At 35.5% G+C, this 18,009-nt stretch overlaps 1 protein-coding gene across 2 annotated transcripts in view; it reads right to left on the minus strand.

Annotated features, from left to right (window-relative positions):
* Nucleotides 1-1,958: 1,958 nt before the first annotated feature.
* The window catches only part of LOC117101845 (deformed epidermal autoregulatory factor 1-like), a 22,711-nt gene continuing 6,660 nt past the window's right edge, over nucleotides 1,959-18,009 (minus strand). Inside the window, exons 2-11 of one of the 2 annotated variants that reach the window (XM_033241951.1) lie at nucleotides 15,577-15,621; nucleotides 14,983-15,189; nucleotides 8,689-8,832; nucleotides 7,267-7,434; nucleotides 6,702-6,841; nucleotides 5,751-5,992; nucleotides 3,988-4,133; nucleotides 3,746-3,795; nucleotides 2,411-2,684; nucleotides 1,959-2,294 (exon numbers count right to left, since the gene is read on the minus strand). In XM_033241951.1, coding sequence (XP_033097842.1) covers nucleotides 2,085-2,294; nucleotides 2,411-2,684; nucleotides 3,746-3,795; nucleotides 3,988-4,133; nucleotides 5,751-5,992; nucleotides 6,702-6,841; nucleotides 7,267-7,434; nucleotides 8,689-8,832; nucleotides 14,983-15,189; nucleotides 15,577-15,621 — 1,626 coding nt within the window. In that variant the 3' untranslated portion in view covers nucleotides 1,959-2,084. The remainder of the gene's footprint in view (nucleotides 2,295-2,410; nucleotides 2,685-3,745; nucleotides 3,796-3,987; nucleotides 4,134-5,750; nucleotides 5,993-6,701; nucleotides 6,842-7,266; nucleotides 7,435-8,688; nucleotides 8,833-14,982; nucleotides 15,190-15,576; nucleotides 15,622-18,009) is intronic. The other variant, XM_033241952.1, reaches the window with a different exon arrangement.

Genomic DNA, 18,009 nt, shown 5'->3' on the forward strand with positions numbered 1-18,009 from the left:
GGTCCCGCTCGAATCCGCCAATGCTTCCCCACTGCTACTGTAGCTACCAGCTGACCTCAAGTGTTTGCTTCTCTTCTTAGCTTGTGGGTAGTTATGCATTGTAGACGGGATTTAAAATTTCTTGTACTAAATCTATTTTATTGACTGTTTGCTCAAGTTTCTCCATTCATCCTGGGTGGCGCCAGTGGGACCCCGTCTGGGAGAGCTTCCCCGCCCCCGTCGTCGAGAAACTTTAACAACAATTCGTAGGGGAGAAAAAAGAATTATATGTATTTTCTGCATAGGCCCATTAGTAGACTCCAAAATCGATTAAATAAGCCCCTGAAACCTCTAAATTTTCAAAATTTAGACCGCTTTCGAAATATTTTGAGCGACGCTCAATATCAGTTTTTTTCAAAATCATAATGTATTATTTGATCCACACAAATACACGCACTTATGTAATGTATTTTTGTTATTTATTCAAACGGTTTAAAAATTTCAGAAAGGTAGGTTACATAGGATACTGCTCTGTTACAAGTATGATTATTGCAAAGGATTCAGTAATATGTACTAATCTTACTTTTCCAATAGTTTAGTACTTTTTTTTTATCATAAACATCAACAAAAATAAAATAAATCAACTCCAACAATAAATATATTTTACATATTTTCTAAATTGACAACATTTTCAGTCATTTTTTTTCTAGCCGTGTGGCGGAATAATTTACATCGTGAGTTTAACACGTTTAGAAACAATACAGTAGTAACTTAAAGTTTAGATAGTTTAAGGTACGCGTTTGGTAATATCAAGGATACATAACTATATATTATATTTTCATAATACTAGCGCGTCCAGGAATATTCACAACGTAAATAATACTATGGTACGCTTGTGTGTTGATCACAATACACGCGCTTCGCAATGTTCAGTAATAAAAACACTTTTAACAATATCTGAACCATTAGCAAAATAAACTTAAAACGCTAATATGCTATCTTATTTTAAATTGATAGATTGTATATACTGTAGAAAGATATTTTTATATAAGACACCTTATCACGTTAATTGTACTAGTTGCCATCGCTGATTTCCTTTCTTGCACTGAAGGTGGATCAATGCATATTTCTTCTGTAAAGTCAATGTCGCAAACGTGATATAAAGAGTAGTATCAAAGAGTATAAATAGTAGTATAAACGTCACGCCTGTGTAGGAAGCCCACTAACGGTTGTATGTTCTTTTTATTACCCAGTGCAGCGCTGCGCAGCGCGGTAGAAGCACGCCCGCTATAAACTCAGTAAGCAGAAAACAAAAGTACAGTATCTTGTGGAGAACAGATAAACAGACAAACCGACCGTGCGCGGTGGAGTACCGGGTAATAAAAAACATACAAGCGTTAGTTGGCGTCCTACACTAGCTGAATATTCACAACGTAAATAATACTATGGTACGCTTGTGTGTTGATCACAATACACGCGCTTCGCAATGTTCAGTAATAAAAACACTTTTAACAATATCTGAACCATTAGCAAAATAAACTTAAAACGCTAATATGCTATCTTATTTTAAATTGATAGATTGTATATACGGTAGAAAGATATTTGTATATAAGACACCTTATCACGTTAATTGTACTAGGTGCCATCGCTGATTTCCTTTCTTGCACTGAAGGGGGATCAATTCATATTTCTTCTGTAAAGTCAATGTCACAAACGTGATATAAAGAGTAGTATCAAAGAGTATAAATAGAACAAGAGAGCAAAGTCCCGTTCGTATAAACGTCACGCCTGTGTAGGACGCCCACTAACGGTTGTATGTTCTTTTTATTACCCAGTGCAGCGCTGCGCAGCGCGGTAAAAGCACGCCCGCTATAAACTCAGTAAGCAGAAAACAAAAGTACAGTATCTTGTGGAGAACAGATAAACAGACAAACCGACCGTGCGCGGTGGAGTAGTGGGTAATAAAAAACATACAAGCGTTAGTTGGCGTCCTACACTAGCTGCGTAGGGCGTATCGTTTTTTTACGCTCTCAATGAGCGTTGTTGGCTCTCTTGTTCTATTTATACTCTTTGGTAGTATATAAATCCGCAAGTAGGCCTACAGATCACGAACTAGGTTCGGGTTTTGATTGCAGTAGCTGTTGTTGAGACATCGCCAAATGACCGTATTGACCGTCTAGTGTATAACCGAGTTTCTTTGCAACACGTAATCGAATCTTTAACGCAGGACCTAGTTTTAATCCCATGTGGTTCAACAAGTGGTCTTCGGTTAAAACCGTCAGTATTTCGCCATCAATGCCCTGGTCTCGGAAGACCTACACAATAAAAAAATCATACAACAAAATGAATAATTCTTTAATGTAAAATATAATTACTTTCCAAAACGGTCTGATTCACTAAAAAAAATGTAAATAAATATAGGCCAACTTACCATCGCATATTCTTCGCAACCTCTAAGAGAAGAGACAAAGTTACTGACGTCGTCAATAGACCAATCAGTAAGGTCGTCTGGCTGTGACGTAGTTGCAGCAGAAGTAGTATTTCTGTTGTTGGACCGATGGCTGTTGATATTGTTACTGCCGCGAGAAAAGTTAGCAGAGTCTGGTCGAGTTAAGGCGATCATTTTCATTGGGCTAGATCGATGTCCATGAGCTGAAGAACTTGAAGGATGTCCGCGGTCTAAGACCCCTGTTCTTCCACTATACCTAAGAGAAAGAACACATTAAAACTTTAAGAAGCTCAGGGGCGGATCCAGGATTTGAAAGAGGGGGGTTTAACATTTTTCCCGAAAATGAAAGGGGGTCCGAGGTCCTCCTCCGGGAAAATTTTGATTCCTAGATGGCCGGAAATGAGCTTTTCCGACTTCTGCGGTACAGTGTATTTTAATGACCTTTAATTTCTACAAAATTCAAGGTTTTACCCCTCTTAAAAAATCAAAGATATAGTCAATACATTATTAGGCCTATATTCCAGCAATATTGCAGTGGCGGATCTAAAGAGGGTGAATAAGGTGGCTAGCCAACCCCCTTCGGTGACTGAAAAAAAAAAAATGGTCACTCGTCTTGTGTGTGTGCTTCTCAAGTATACATATATACTCTCGTAAAACATACACTTTCTATTTAAGCTTAACTTCTTTTCAGATGTCATCCGAGAGCGTCTGGACGTCTACTAATTCCAAAATCAAATCTCAAATGGAAGCGGACGCTCCCTCTAAAAATCCATGATCAAAGGGGACAGAGAATACGTACCCAAATATATTTAAGAGGGTGGGGGGGGGTTTGTCCCCTCACTTTTTGTCCGCAATGTAATAATTTCATAAGTCAAGAAGATGCCTGAAAATTGTTGTAATGAACTGCATTGAAGACTTGTACAGCAGGTATTCTATCTCTGCCCACAAACATCTGAATTACTACTACTAATACTAATGATGATAATAATAATAATAATAATATCATTATAATAATCTATAATAATAATATAGGGCCTATAATAATAATAATAATTGATTAAATTATTATTATTATTATTAACAATAATAATAATAATAATAATAATAATAATAATAATAATAATAAGATTAGTTTTCGGCACATTGAATGTAAATTAAAAATATATAGCAGCAGTAGTGAGTATGTTATAGGATACATGGAGTGGACTTGTTTTAGAAATACTAGTATTTGCAGGGATTGGACCTAAGTCTTCGGCAAAAAGGCGATAATTCTAACCACCAATCCGCAGTTGTATGCCTACTCGTAGGGTGGCTTACCTTCTGTTGGACGACTGTTGTAGTCTGTTATTTGGAATGTTAAGACTGAGCTGAAAGTAAAAAAAAAAACAGACACGGATGGATTCAGTATCAACGTAACAAAGCTAATGGTTTCAAAAACATAAAATTAGTTAAAACACTGCATATGTAAATCATTTGTTTTTTTTCTTTTCCAAATTTACAAATATTTTTTATTTTCGGACGGTTACTGATTTAAAATACGAGCACTGACTCCGACCTACCTGTTGCAACTCTATGTGCTGAGGTGATATTTGTTTCCGAGATTTGTGTAGTGCGTTTGTGGCTGTTATTGCATTTGTATCAATGTTCTCCACCGGAGATGCAGATTCTGAACGATCAGTAGGCACCAAAGACTGTCGGACATTTTCTAAAAAAATTATAAAAAAATAATTCATATATTGCACAAATTGGTAGAACATACCGGTAGAACTGGTGTTACCATACGTCGAATTTAGGCACAAGACACGAACATAACCATATTTCTTGTTTATTTTTTTAACAACATCATCATCTCTATCATCTTGATTATCTGATGATAATCTTTATCATCATTATCATCTTCTTCATCATTAACATCATTATCTTCAACACCATCTTTTTAATTATCATTTTGTTCATCATCACACTCTTTGTGATTTCATCATTTTTCATCATTTTCCATCATATCAGCATAACTAATCATCTTTATTATCACCATCACCATATTCACCATCATCTTCATCTTCATTATCATCATCATCACAACTATTTTTTGTATCCAGTGGCGTAGCTAGAGGCTTGGCACCCGGGGGGCAAGAGTAGAAAATTGCCCCCCCCCCCAATTATAATTATAATACTTTGAAATAAATTGATATTGGTTGTATAGACTTTAAGCATATCCGTACCGTACGTCCATCATGCACTGTCTAAATAATATTATTTAATTCAACCCGAATAAGTATTATTATTCTAGCTCTCATATGTTCTTTCTTACCAGGGGTGGAGCCAGGATTTGCCCGAGGGGGACCGAGGTCCGACGAAGGGGAAGATTTCCTTGACGAGAGCAAATTGGGCGTGATCGAGCGTCGCTTAAAATCTTCCGAAAGTAGTCGGAGTGGGGGGGGGGGGGGGGGGGTGCGAAGCCCCCGAAAATTGTTGACAATTTATGGGTTTCAAAGGCTTATTTAATCTATTTTAGAGTCTACTATGTACAAAGTACATACTGTATAATTTTTTTTCTCCCTAACAAATTATGGTTTTCTCCCCGACCGGGGTTGGGGAGGGGGAGGTGGGGCGCAGCTATCCCTGAAGGTGGGGCCTGGCGCCACCCCTGTTTGTTACTATTGAAACTGCATTACGATGTTCGGAACTTTGTATACAACTTTACCATTATCTTAATTCGTAAGGCTCTTGTATTTATTGCATAAAGCTTAATATTCTTATTCTCTAAATTAATCTATAGTAGTCTTGTAAGTTGCTGAATTTTTAACATTGTTTAAAATAGCAATTGAATTTTGTTTGCTTTTGCATCATCAAAAAAGTTAATAACATGATAAAAGTTAGCAATGTTTTCTGCTTCATCAGGCTCAGAACTAAGTAGTGCCAAAGCAGATAGTCTCGCTTTTCCAATCGTGGCTCTGAGATATGGCAGGATGAGCTTTAGTCATGTAGTCATTACAGAATAGGATAGAAAACAAGAGAAACGGTCAAGGACTGAAAACAAATTACAATCTATAAGTTTGCCAATAAAAACAACAACATTCAGATTCTTATTATTAACTGGAAAATATTCATGCCTGACGACATACATCAATTTCGTCGTGTTTTTCTAAAAAGTGCTTATTTTTTAAATCTGTTTGTATCTTCATCATCACCACCAACACCACCAAACCAATGATATCATTACCACTATCACCAGCATCAACATCACCTGCATCGTCGTCGTCATCATCATTATAGCCTACAGTTAGTACATTGAACGATTTTGTTAACTGCAAACATTTACCGATTTTCTGAGGTTCGGGTGAGTTAGCTGCCTGGTAAATTTGCCTTTGCTCCTGATCATATATGTCATCTGGGGGCGAGATGCTTCGAGCTCTCTTCTGTTGATTACTGTCCCCTGCGGCTAAGAGACTTCGTTTTCGTGAAGCGTCAATCGAACCATTGTTCTCCTCAGAATCGGAAACATTGATATTATTGGCCTGATGCAAGTTGTTGATGATGGATGAAAGCGCGCCATCCGTTTCTCTGGAAACCAACAATCATACTTATTAACATCGGATGATATGTCAATCATTATAAAGGTGAGTAGGTTAAACAAAATCTAATTATAGAAAGTTACACGAACCAGAATAAACGACAATATATTGAAGAAAACAACTTCACAATACACAATGCGTTGCATAACGTATCAAAACATGTGAAAAAAAAAAACGCTTAAAATTTAAAAAAAAAAAAAAAGATTTTGGGGAGCTAATCAAGATTTTAGTGCACATTTTACAGATTTGTTAATGAACAAGGGCCAATCATTTTTGGCAAATATGTTGTCAAAACATCAATTGCCTTTAGATTGCATTTAATAAAAAAAAAATAATAATTAAAAAATAAATAAGCAAATAAATATAGGGCCTAAATACAAAATACAATATAGTAAAGCGCTGTGTATATTTATTAGATTGCTGTAGAGTATGTAAATACAAGTAAAATTAATAACCATAATGATATTAGTAGTTTTTGTAAAGAATATATTGTTTAAAGGATTTATTAAACTAAATGGATAACAATTAGTGTCTTTAATTTGTTTTGGGAGGTCGAAATATCAATGGAGTCCATTCTGTCCCATTAATATCCAGGTGAACATTAACCGTTAGTGCATACTTGTACAGCGCAAAACGAATGTTAAATTTCTGTCTTAATGAAATTAAATAAAAGGGCTATTAATTACTTGCCAACTTACCCGTTTCTTTTGACCTTCCTTCCGTTAGCAAGGGTCACATATTCTACTGACGATGATGATGTCGAGACGTAATCCATGTCATTACTCAGCTTATTGGATGGAATCATCGACTGTCGTTTCTCAAAGCGTGGCTTAGTTAGCTAAAATGTGATTATATGGATGTTTTATAATTATCAATAATTCTTTTCTCAATTTATGTTGACAACAACGTGTGCAATATAATTCACTGGAGGAAGATGTTGCAGTAAAGCAGAGGGCATATAATATGTGTAGTGGTTCGATGCCAGCTGCTTTAAATTTAAATAACTATAAGATGGACTATCCTCCTACACAGTCATATATCGCACCCACAACTTTGAAATAGAAACAATTATAGTTTTTGAGAAACCATTTTTCGATTTAATTCTCTGACAGTCATTTGTAGAATGAGAACAGATGGCATAGGCCTAAAATAGGAAATTGTGATGGTCAAACGATATCGTTATTAAACATCGTTATTAAGAATTTATTTACGTCTTGTAAATAGAACATTACACACTTTTGTTGATAGAACAATGACACGTACCTGAAATCGGCAAGTTGGACAATCACAAGATGAGTGGTGTGTACTTAGTAATCCTCTTGCCATTAAAATCTTCAAACTCTTTCCGCGATGCCTGATACTTCGCTTCCAATCTTTTGCCGTTTCTCTACCACAGAATGATTGGAATTCGTTCGGTGTGTACCAATTTCCCTGTGCGATTAAAAAAAGGCTATCCATTTATTTTCATATCAAGAGCTTTTTATTCAGTAATAAACAAACATAGAGTCCTAGTATCCATATTACAGAAAGCGTGGGATGCGTGCAAGTCAATTGGTAATCTAAAATTGCTGTCTACTCGTTTATAGCATTCCGGTTAGTCCACATTCATTCACTATGACTGCTGACAACATCCTTAACTCCATTTCCGCTGACTTGTAGTCAAATATCGCGCGTTGCTATACATATCTTAAATGCGCCTACTGGCTTTTCAAGTACATAAAATCGTGCAAATATTATATGACACATTACATTATCACTTTAAATAACAGTAATAGTTACGTTGATGGCGGTGTTTAGCTCATTCTGGGTCAGAACTGGGGGGTGACCGACTAAAACCGGAAGGAACTTGCTCGACATGCAGCAGATAAACTAACGAGAAGCGGATGTTAGCCGCCAGAAGACGAGCAAAACAAGACAATCAAGGAAATTGACCAATCCCGACTTCCTGGGCCGCGCATCGTCTGATAAATATTCAATGTTATTTTGGGAGCATAACATGATTACCGTAACAGCTAATGTGCTCTTTGATTATCACCAGAGTCAAGTATTCAACATTTTCTCACTTATGCGTAACGGATTATTTCCTCAAGTAGGCCTATGGTTAATTCTACCCTAGATTGTATCTCTTTCTGTTGGCAAAATAACGGAAAACTAAACTAAAAAGAACTTGACTTTGAGAAAATTAAAAAAAAAAAATCAGTGAAGATTCAAATCTTCTTTAAAAACTATTAAAAATATTATTATGCTATTAAGGTGGAAAGTACAACTATATTTAATTTGTTTTATTTTAATTATTTTCGTTTAAATAAGCCACTAGCAGTGTGTATGACAAACAAACGTAATCTACTCGAAAATGTACGTATTATCAAAAAAAAATTATTTCTATACTGGTAAATAGGCCTTCATGCGACATTAATGACGTCAGTGGATGGTAATAAAAGCCCAAACTTATACTTTGGAACAAGATGGTCTGAGTATGCAATTTATTGATACTAAAGTATTTTGCTGAGTAAGTTTAAAATAACATTCTTATGGTCATTCTGTTTACAGTTGCTGGCAAAGCTTTATGTAAAGCCACAGTTAAAATTCCTTGGTAAAGCCCTTTATCTATTTGAGATACTAGAGGTCAAGCCACTTAATGAACATGACAAATATACAAAATTATGTTTGAGTTTCTGAACTTACCCTATGGTAAATGCACAATCCCTTGCTACCTTGACAAAGTTTATTGACATAAAGTTGAGCTTTGTTTCCTCCACAATCAACATCAACTATTGTGCTGCCCTCTTCGTCATAATAAGGTGCGTAATTATTCCGTGCAAAATCAATCTGCGTAAACAAAACAATTAAGCAAATAAATGTTATCATTGTATGTTAGTAACATTATGTTTTGATTTCAATCCAAAATATTTGTTGTACGACTTAGACTCAACATACACCAATATCCTACATCTTTATTGTGTAATATATTGTAAAGCGCTAGTGGCAACTTCCGTTTTAACCGGCGCTTTAGAAATTTTAAAAACTATCTACCTATCCCTAGGAACAGTGATTCACTGTTCCCTGCTATCCGTTTTATTGAATGGTACCCGAAAAATAGATGGTATAATAGTTGATCTATTGGTAACCAATACGTAAAACATGGCTCGATTTTAAATAACTCAGCAACACGTGTCCATACATTCAGTTAAAGCAAATCCGCAGCCATGATCAAACACACGTGATTCACTGCCTCTAGTCAATAATTTCGATTAACCATACAGGAAAATGATTCGACCAAACTTCCGTAATCTGTGAACTCGAGTGAAATGTATAAAGAAAAAATACCCGACCAAATTGTCAGGAAGGAAACTCATCAAAATGCGTGTGAAAATACTTTTATAATTCATATTCTTTTTAAATGTTTCAATGGATTTCTACTCCAGCCATTCTTGAAATATATTTCATTTTAATGCGCATTGAATAGGAAGCCAGTCAATCCGATTTAAATTTCTACCGTGTAAAATATTTGATTGAAATCGCCGAATACAAATACAAAATAAGGGCGTAAGGACACATAAACTCATAGATAGAGAAAATCGAGACATTTTAAGCGACCATTGTTTGAGAGTCGATAATTGCAGGTTCTATTACATAGAAAAGGTGTTTTTTCCATCCAGAGACAACCACTAGTACATATAAAGTATTAGTATTAAACGCCTATAATTATATTTGTAAATAATGATAAAACAAAATAATATAGGCCTATGACGGGCCGAGTAATAGTGATATCTTTATTTTATTTATTTATCTTTACAGAAATATTTTTGAATACTTGGTCGTCGTATCGTCGTATCGTAGTTATGCTAGACATGTTTCTCGTTAAGCCCGCTATACATGTGGCTCATAAACGCGTAGAAAACTTTATAAATGTCAATAAATAATACTCTATACACTTTACACATACGGTCAAAAACAATCTATCTCACATAGGCCTACACACGTATCCTTCCGCTCAGCGTCCTATAATACACCAATAAATTGCGTATATAGTAAAAACACGCACGTTGAAAATTCCTAGTCGGTATGATCACGCAAAAATAATTATGGTATAGGTTTCAAGGCACACACTAACATTTACGTAGAAGCTTCCTCGCCCGTAAAAACAGGTACACATAATAAATTATGGGCTTATTGACAATAGCACATTGAATATATACATCTATCTCAAATTCAAAATGCAATGCTCCATCATAAAATGGGGAAATCTTTTGATGTACAAATTAGAGACAATAAAATAATAACATGTACAAAGAAATCTAAACTTACACCGAGGTGAAGCCCTGTATTCTCTAGTTGAATCTCTGAACCAACTGCTAGAAAATAGTTGTTGCTTGTTATTAATAATGCACACACAATATGAGTTAATGAAAGAGTAATATGCCTTGCAGAAAAAACGTCGACTAAACACTGCGTTTTCCGGCATTCGCATAGCCTCAGTATCCGGACTACCGGATGGGTTTAAAGTAGGCACGGGAAATCGGTTAATTTCAAGCCATTCATCAGAAAGCCAGGTCGTGCTGTGTATAATCCAAGTCGTTCCTCCGTTCCCTTGGTTACTTCCTGTGACGCGTAAGCGCTGTTAGTCTATTTCCGTCATTCACTTTCTCGTCGAACAAAGCAATCGAAAAATATTCGTTCTTATTATTTCTTAGAGATATTCAGAACTGAAGATAAATAATAGATCTTGATTTCTGTCTGTTCTTGTCAGTAGGCCAAGCATGTTTAAACAACGGCGTCGGCGCGTTACAGATGAACCAAACGCAGGACTAAAATTATCTTCCTTAGCGGGGAGATTTAAAATAAGTTAAGGGTGCTAATTATCGGCACGATTAGATAAGCGAGTGGTAAGGGTATAATTAACATTATATGTCATAGTTCATTGGTTGATTTTGTTAGTGGACATACATTGCTGAATACGGTACATATATTTAAACCACAAACAAGGCATTTGAGAAACACGTTTGGTTGTTATTTTTTAACTCAAACTAATCAGAGAAAACAAGTTCACAAACAGAAGGCACGTGAATACACATAATGCAAGTGTAGGAAAAACCACGAATTTGTTACGTCTCACTTTCAGTTTTAATGTAAACCAATATAACAAATCCTATAAAACGTTTCATCTCTAATTTGTATCAGATCATCTAGGCAAACTACCGACAAAACGCAGTTCCCTCACAGCAAAACCGTCGTAATTATATAGTTGGCTAGCATTAGAAAATTAGGCCTATTGATTACAATTACTGTTCATTCACTTCACCCATGCAGTCAATATTGCCGTGCTCAGTATGGTGACTATACGGGAATGTAACGACTGCTGAGGAATATGAGATATAGTAACGTTTATTCCATCACATCTGTAGAAATCAGCATGATCATCTATAATCAAAATAACGGTTTAGGTCGTTTCGTCATAAGATGATTTGCCGACAACGTGCCATTAAATGCTGTTATTTGTACAGGCTAAAATAAGAAACTCTAATTAAAAAACGAGTAAAGCTGCATTCATACCGAATCCGAATTCGGTTCGTATGGCTAACGAAACGAAAAAAGAAAATCGAATCAGTGGTAAAGAATAGAGGCGCATCGACAACGTTCTACAAACCGAATTCGGATTCGGTGTGAATCTACCTTTAGGCAAATCGAAGCCTTCAGTGAGGCAATGCAAAATGATGCAGGACTCAACTATACAAACGAAATATCTTGCAATGGACTGTGCAACCTGGAAGGTGTTTGCCTATAAAGTAAGTGAATAGTTTTAAATTTAAATTATAATTGATGTGACAAGGAAATCGGAATATCTGAACTACTCCCAGAAAATAACCCAAACAAAATGAACAATAAAAAACAAAGGACCACACATAACCATACCATCTCACCGCAACAAAAAGAAATAAACAAATAAATAAGTAGGCCTAAATAATAATAATAATAATAATAATAATAATAATAATAATAATAATGATGATGATGACGGTGATGACAATTACGATGACGACAATGATGATGAGGTTGATAATGATAAAGACAAAAATAAAATGTTGATGACAAGAATGATGATGATGATGATAATGATGATGTTGATGATTAGAATGGTGATGATGATGATAATGATGATGAACACTATTGGCAGACTACGGCATCTAATGGCAATTAGTTTACTTTGTTTCCAAATGACTAGGCCTAATCGTTTTGATGTCGTCATAAAGAGTGTGCTTTGAAATATCAATGTAATCGCTTTCATTATTGCAATAATTATTCAAGCCCGCCCGCTATTGTCAGTGGACATGAAACTAGAGAGAAAAAAAAACCGTTTACAGTGCATTTTGACGAGTTGATGAGGATGTTCCTGTATTCAGACGATCTCTGGAAGGAACCCCCTGGACAGGATGGGTGAAGCGGCTTTAGCTCGTTAGAGCTTTTTTCTTAACCAGTCTTTCCGATACTGCCTTTCCATCATCTTTCATTTATGCTTCGGGATTAAGTCAAAATTTCTAAAACTAAAGCGCATTTGATCTTAGTTGTCTTCATCATTATCATTATTATTATTATTATTATTATCATTATCATTATCATTATCATTATCATTATCATTATCATTATCATCATTATCATTATTATCATTATTATCATTATCATCATTATCATCATTATCATCATTATCATCATTATATCATTATCATCATTATCATCATTATCATCATTATCATCATTATCATCATTATCATCATTATCATTATTATCATTATTATTATTATTATTATTATTATCATCATCATCATTATTATCATTATCATCATTATCATCATTATCATCATTATCATCATTATCATCATTATCATCATTATCATCATTATCATCATTATCATCATTATCATCATTATCATTATTATCATTATTATCATTATTATCATTATTATCATTATTATCATTATTATCATTATTATCATTATTATCATTATTATCATTATTATTATTATTATTATTATTATTATTATTATCATTATTATTATTATTATTATTGTTGTTAATAATAATAATAATAATAATAATAATAATTCTGGATTTATATAGCACCTCACGTTTTGTCAATTTTAATATGGGTCCATTTTAAAATGCTTTTGAATTTTAATATTCGTTGATTAATTAGTTTTCTATTTAATTTTGCAACAGTTGGTAATGAGGGAATTTAATGACTGGTTGAGATTTGAAATTCACGGGCTCGTATCAGCACAGGCGACACAAGCGACTACAACATGACTAAGTACTACGGTACCTCAAGAGGTCGTCTCTGCTGGTGTGTTAACGGGGTTGGTTGAGCTTTTGCTCTTTAAAGGCCAACTCAGACAGCGTCGGCCGACGCAGCCCGACCCGATTTATCGTCTGGGACAGTCTTAAGCCGTCGTGAGAAATATTAAACATGTTTAATATTCTACTACGCGACTGCCCCCGACGCACACCATCGCGTCTGCGTTTAACTCACACAGACCCGACGCGACAATAAATCGGGTCGGGCTGCGTCGGCCGACGCTGTCCGAGTTGGCATTAATGGAACTTATTGCTTTGTAGAAAATTAAGAATTGTTCTTTCTTCTTTCAATAGAATACAGTAAAGTAACTTTAAAGTTTTTTATCTATTTTCTTTGTTTATCTAAATGTTTTATGATTGATTTTAAACTTTAATTGTCAATTCGATTTCATAAGATCACATAAAATAATAAAAGAATAACCAAAATTACAACAATAGGAACAACAATATGTAATTTGTATTAGTTACGTTTGTGAATCAATTGATATAAACCAATTAATAGCGTCCTAGACAAATCATGCGATACATCCATACCGGATGGATACTTGTGGTCAGTAGACCGTATTATTCACTCAGTGTAATGATGAGGATGAGTCTCTTCAGTGTACCATCATCATTATCAATATAACGACAACGCGTGTCGTGGTACCACTACACGAGCATCATGGCACCACGAAACGCGTCATTTTCGTAATTAATCCGTTGATAATAACTGAATATAAGCCAAGCATTGAACGAACGAACATACTTAATGGAAATATAAAGGTCATATTCCTGGGTATGTTTGTACTTGAATTTAAGTAAACATGTAGACAGGTATTTCATATGTTTCATCATATTCGCTTGTTAGCGAATTTGTTTAAAACGAAAACCAACAAAATTGTAGTTGAGCTTTCATCATCGAATGGGCGGAAACATCTTAAGCCAGCGCGTCCTTTTGCCGCCGATAAATCGAAACTAATGTAAGAAGCATTGCTAACTCTCAGGTCAAATTATGAAATAAAAGGGGTCCGTACGCGGATTAATATTCATATTTTACAATAAAGCCATATTATAGACGCTGTAGCTTGGTATTTGATATAGGCCTGCTTGATTGTTAATTACTGGGAAATAGACCGAAATAACCACATATACCATACGGTTTTACCTCGACGTCATGGGCTTACGACGAGCCATGCATTTAGAGATTCACAGTTTATTATTTCTATTCTGTAATTGACGAATTGCATAAACCGTAAAAGCAAAGGGCAATCATATACACAACGGAGAAATATTTACATTAATTTCATCTACTGTACCTTGCCCAAAATATAGCCTAAAGTACATTGATTTTTGAAAATCAGGTCGGTCGCTGGGTCGGGAAGTTGTTTAAACTACGCCTAATTCGATGGCTCCTAGACAACCTAATCTCACCTATAATATTTTAGTTGGTAAAATCCTTAATAAAATAAAATTTATCAATGAAAGCTTCAAAAGTAGCCTTTTCATACTTTCTAAGACGTTATGGGCAGACTGTTAGTAAAAAAAAAAATAAAAATGAAACAGAAAGTGAACTAATTAATAAACGTCAGCCCTAGTTGGGGCTACAAAGCCCACCCCACCGCCCCCCAAAAAAGGTAAATGACTCACCATAGCCTCATCTGATAGAGACTGACCCCCGATATCATTGTAGTCCAAAGTAGAAGTCTCCAGTCCGACATTTTCCTCTTCCTCATCATCTTTGCCTCTGTATTCTAAGTCATGCAAACCGTCATTCGATTCCCTTTGGTTGTGAGTCTCAGAAAGTTCCGAAGCGCCACCACAATTCATATCCTCGGGTCTAATCTCCACGCTCATCTAGAAAAATATGGGCTTAATAAATAATCACACTAAAATGCTCCTAATTTCTGTCTAAAAATGTTTGAAAATGTTTATGGTGTTATACAAAAGTGAATTTTGGCAGGCTTATTTAAAGAGCGAATTAGAACATCCCGTCAATGCTTCCCCACAGCATTGGTACCGTAGCCTATCGTCGGTGATTTATACTGCCCATCGACTAGGCTTACTTGTTATGCACACGCACTCATCGTATACAAATTTGTGTTCGTATGTACGTTCGAATGTCAATACATTTATTTCGGAAGTAGTGGACAGAATCACACAGAATGGTGATTTAACAGTAAGTCTTTGCTGGATTTAATACATTAAATCGGAAATTTATAAAAACAATACAAAATTACTAACATATCGTTCTTCGTCCAATACTTCTTGTTTAATTGCTACAGCCATCTGTAAAAAACAAACCAGCATAATTTAAAAAAATCATGTGGAGTTTCGAATAAGTAAAGGCCCTCACGATGACGTGTACTGTATGGTTATCGCGTCTGGATTATAATTTATTTTGATAATAAATGCTTGTGGTTACCACGTACCGTAGGTAGTTCTACAAAGTACTGTTGTTTTGTTTGAGAGATACTTAAAAATGTATTTTAACAAATTGTTCGTGGCCCTGCAATACATACGGTATATCGTGGATAATACGTCATTTAACTCAGTGGTTGAAGTCAGAGTGTCTACAGTCTAACCAATTTACATCACCGTTGCGTACAATCAGAGGTATTATAATAATACCTTCATGCATGGTACAACGTAGATACTGCTACGCGTGGCTAGAAACACTCCATCACCATAGAACACGCTTACAAAGTTCAATTTGAAATAAATAGGCCTAGTTCAAGATTATTCCCAAGATAAGCGTCATAAACAGCCTTGTCAGTCCGAGAGTTAGCGCCGCAGCGACCAGAGTATCGCCAGCCCCAAGCCCTTGTTGAATAAACTATTTATCTCTTCCGCACCACCGTTGCCAAATCATCAAAATCAATTACGCAGCGACCTGGCGGATCTCCGGTCAGGAAGCCCGCCGTCGACATTACTTTGACGTGCGTATGATGAATGAATCACTCTAGACTAGGTCCTATAGACTACGCATTAGAAAAATAATGTAATGTTTACTCAACCCAATCCGAATCAATTGGTCTAAAAAGGAACTATATTGTGTTGAAAAGTTATACGTAAACATGCATAATCATGAATAATAATTAATAGGCATTTATATATTGAAATCAAAGAATCAGTTTTCTAACTAGGCCTATATGGTTGAAAGTAATAAGGTTATCCTGACCGACTTGTCTAAGGACATAAGTCGATATAGGCCTAGCCACAATAATCCCTAATAGCTTATAACTTAAGTCTGATTGCTAGCGACAAATCCCGAGAAAAGGCCCGGTGTGTTACTGCGGCCACGCCCTGTTCCCCATAATCGATGGTAGAGCCATGTCTCTACGTCTGAAAAATATCGCTCCTCCCATTGAGTGTTAAATATCCTTGTTGCACTATTTATATAGAAACAGCCCTAACCTTAAAGATGGATAAATTTGAGTTGTGTAGCCCGCAAATAAACGTTCTCTTACAGTATTAGGCCTACAGTATAATAATTAGTTATAGGACAATTGCCAACGCAAGGGGGAAGAAGGTGAGCACTCCCGATATTGAGATGGCGGCGCCATCACTACCGTGGCACAAAGGAACCTCGGTGTCAGATTGCTGGGTGCGGTAGCTTCCATAGACAAAGAGAGCTAAAAATTTATCATCGCAGATCATATTAATAGTGTTTTATTATTAATTATTGATCTATTGTTTTCCAAAAACATATAATTATAATAGAATAGATAATAAATAAATAAGTAATAACTTTCTATTTTGACACTAAAATGTGTGGTAGGCCAATAGCAATAATCGAGGTCTGCGTAAAGACATTCCGTAGTCAAATGCTGGGTCGTATTCACGTGGAGAGAAAATTGTGACACTAGCTAGCTTACGATATGACTAACGTAACGTGGTGACAGCATAAGCCACGCAAAAGCACCACATGCGGTAGTCACGAAAGTCGTGTCAGATACCGGAATATCGATGACCCTGGGCATACGTTTAACGTCCGCAGCTATAGTTGTTCCCGATTCGTGACTTCACGTGGTGCCCCACTTCGCGTGATGCAACACGTCGCGTGACTACATAAGCTGAAGTGATTCCATGTTTTAATAATTCTTATTTCATCAAAACAAGAAATCCACAATAGAACAGTATTTTAGTATTACACTTACTTATATATTTTTCAAGCCAATCGATTATTTTCGGGTTAAGATCAGTAATGAAGGATAAAGTGTTAAGGTGAATTACATGGGCGATGAATTTACATTAAAATGTATGGTAATTAACACCTTTAACCATAGGCCTACGTTATCTTTCATAATTATGTTTTTAAACACAATTCAATTATTATGAAGCATCAACAAACGATGTTTCGTGTTTTTTCCTTCACTCGCTTCCGTTTTATAAGCAGGCATCGCACTCACTACAAAAATCGTATTGGCCATACGTAAAAATCGTGCACAAACACATACTATCTGCTACGTTTGCATCCGTTAAGGAAAATAAAAGCACTTATGAACATTTTTGTGAACAGAATAATGTTTATATTGTTGAATAATGTTTTGTAAAACCAAGAAACATATTTGTATAAATTATACATGTCTAACAGAAATTTCTATAATATTATTATAGGCCAAACACTTGTATCGATAGTTTTACATATTCGATATTTATTAATATTTATTAAAC

The sequence above is a fragment of the Anneissia japonica genome, unplaced genomic scaffold, assembly GCF_011630105.1.
Source record: "Anneissia japonica isolate Jap-2015-1 unplaced genomic scaffold, ASM1163010v1 scaffold4988_len2956909_cov206, whole genome shotgun sequence".
Taxonomy (NCBI): Eukaryota; Metazoa; Echinodermata; class Crinoidea; order Comatulida; family Comatulidae; genus Anneissia; species Anneissia japonica.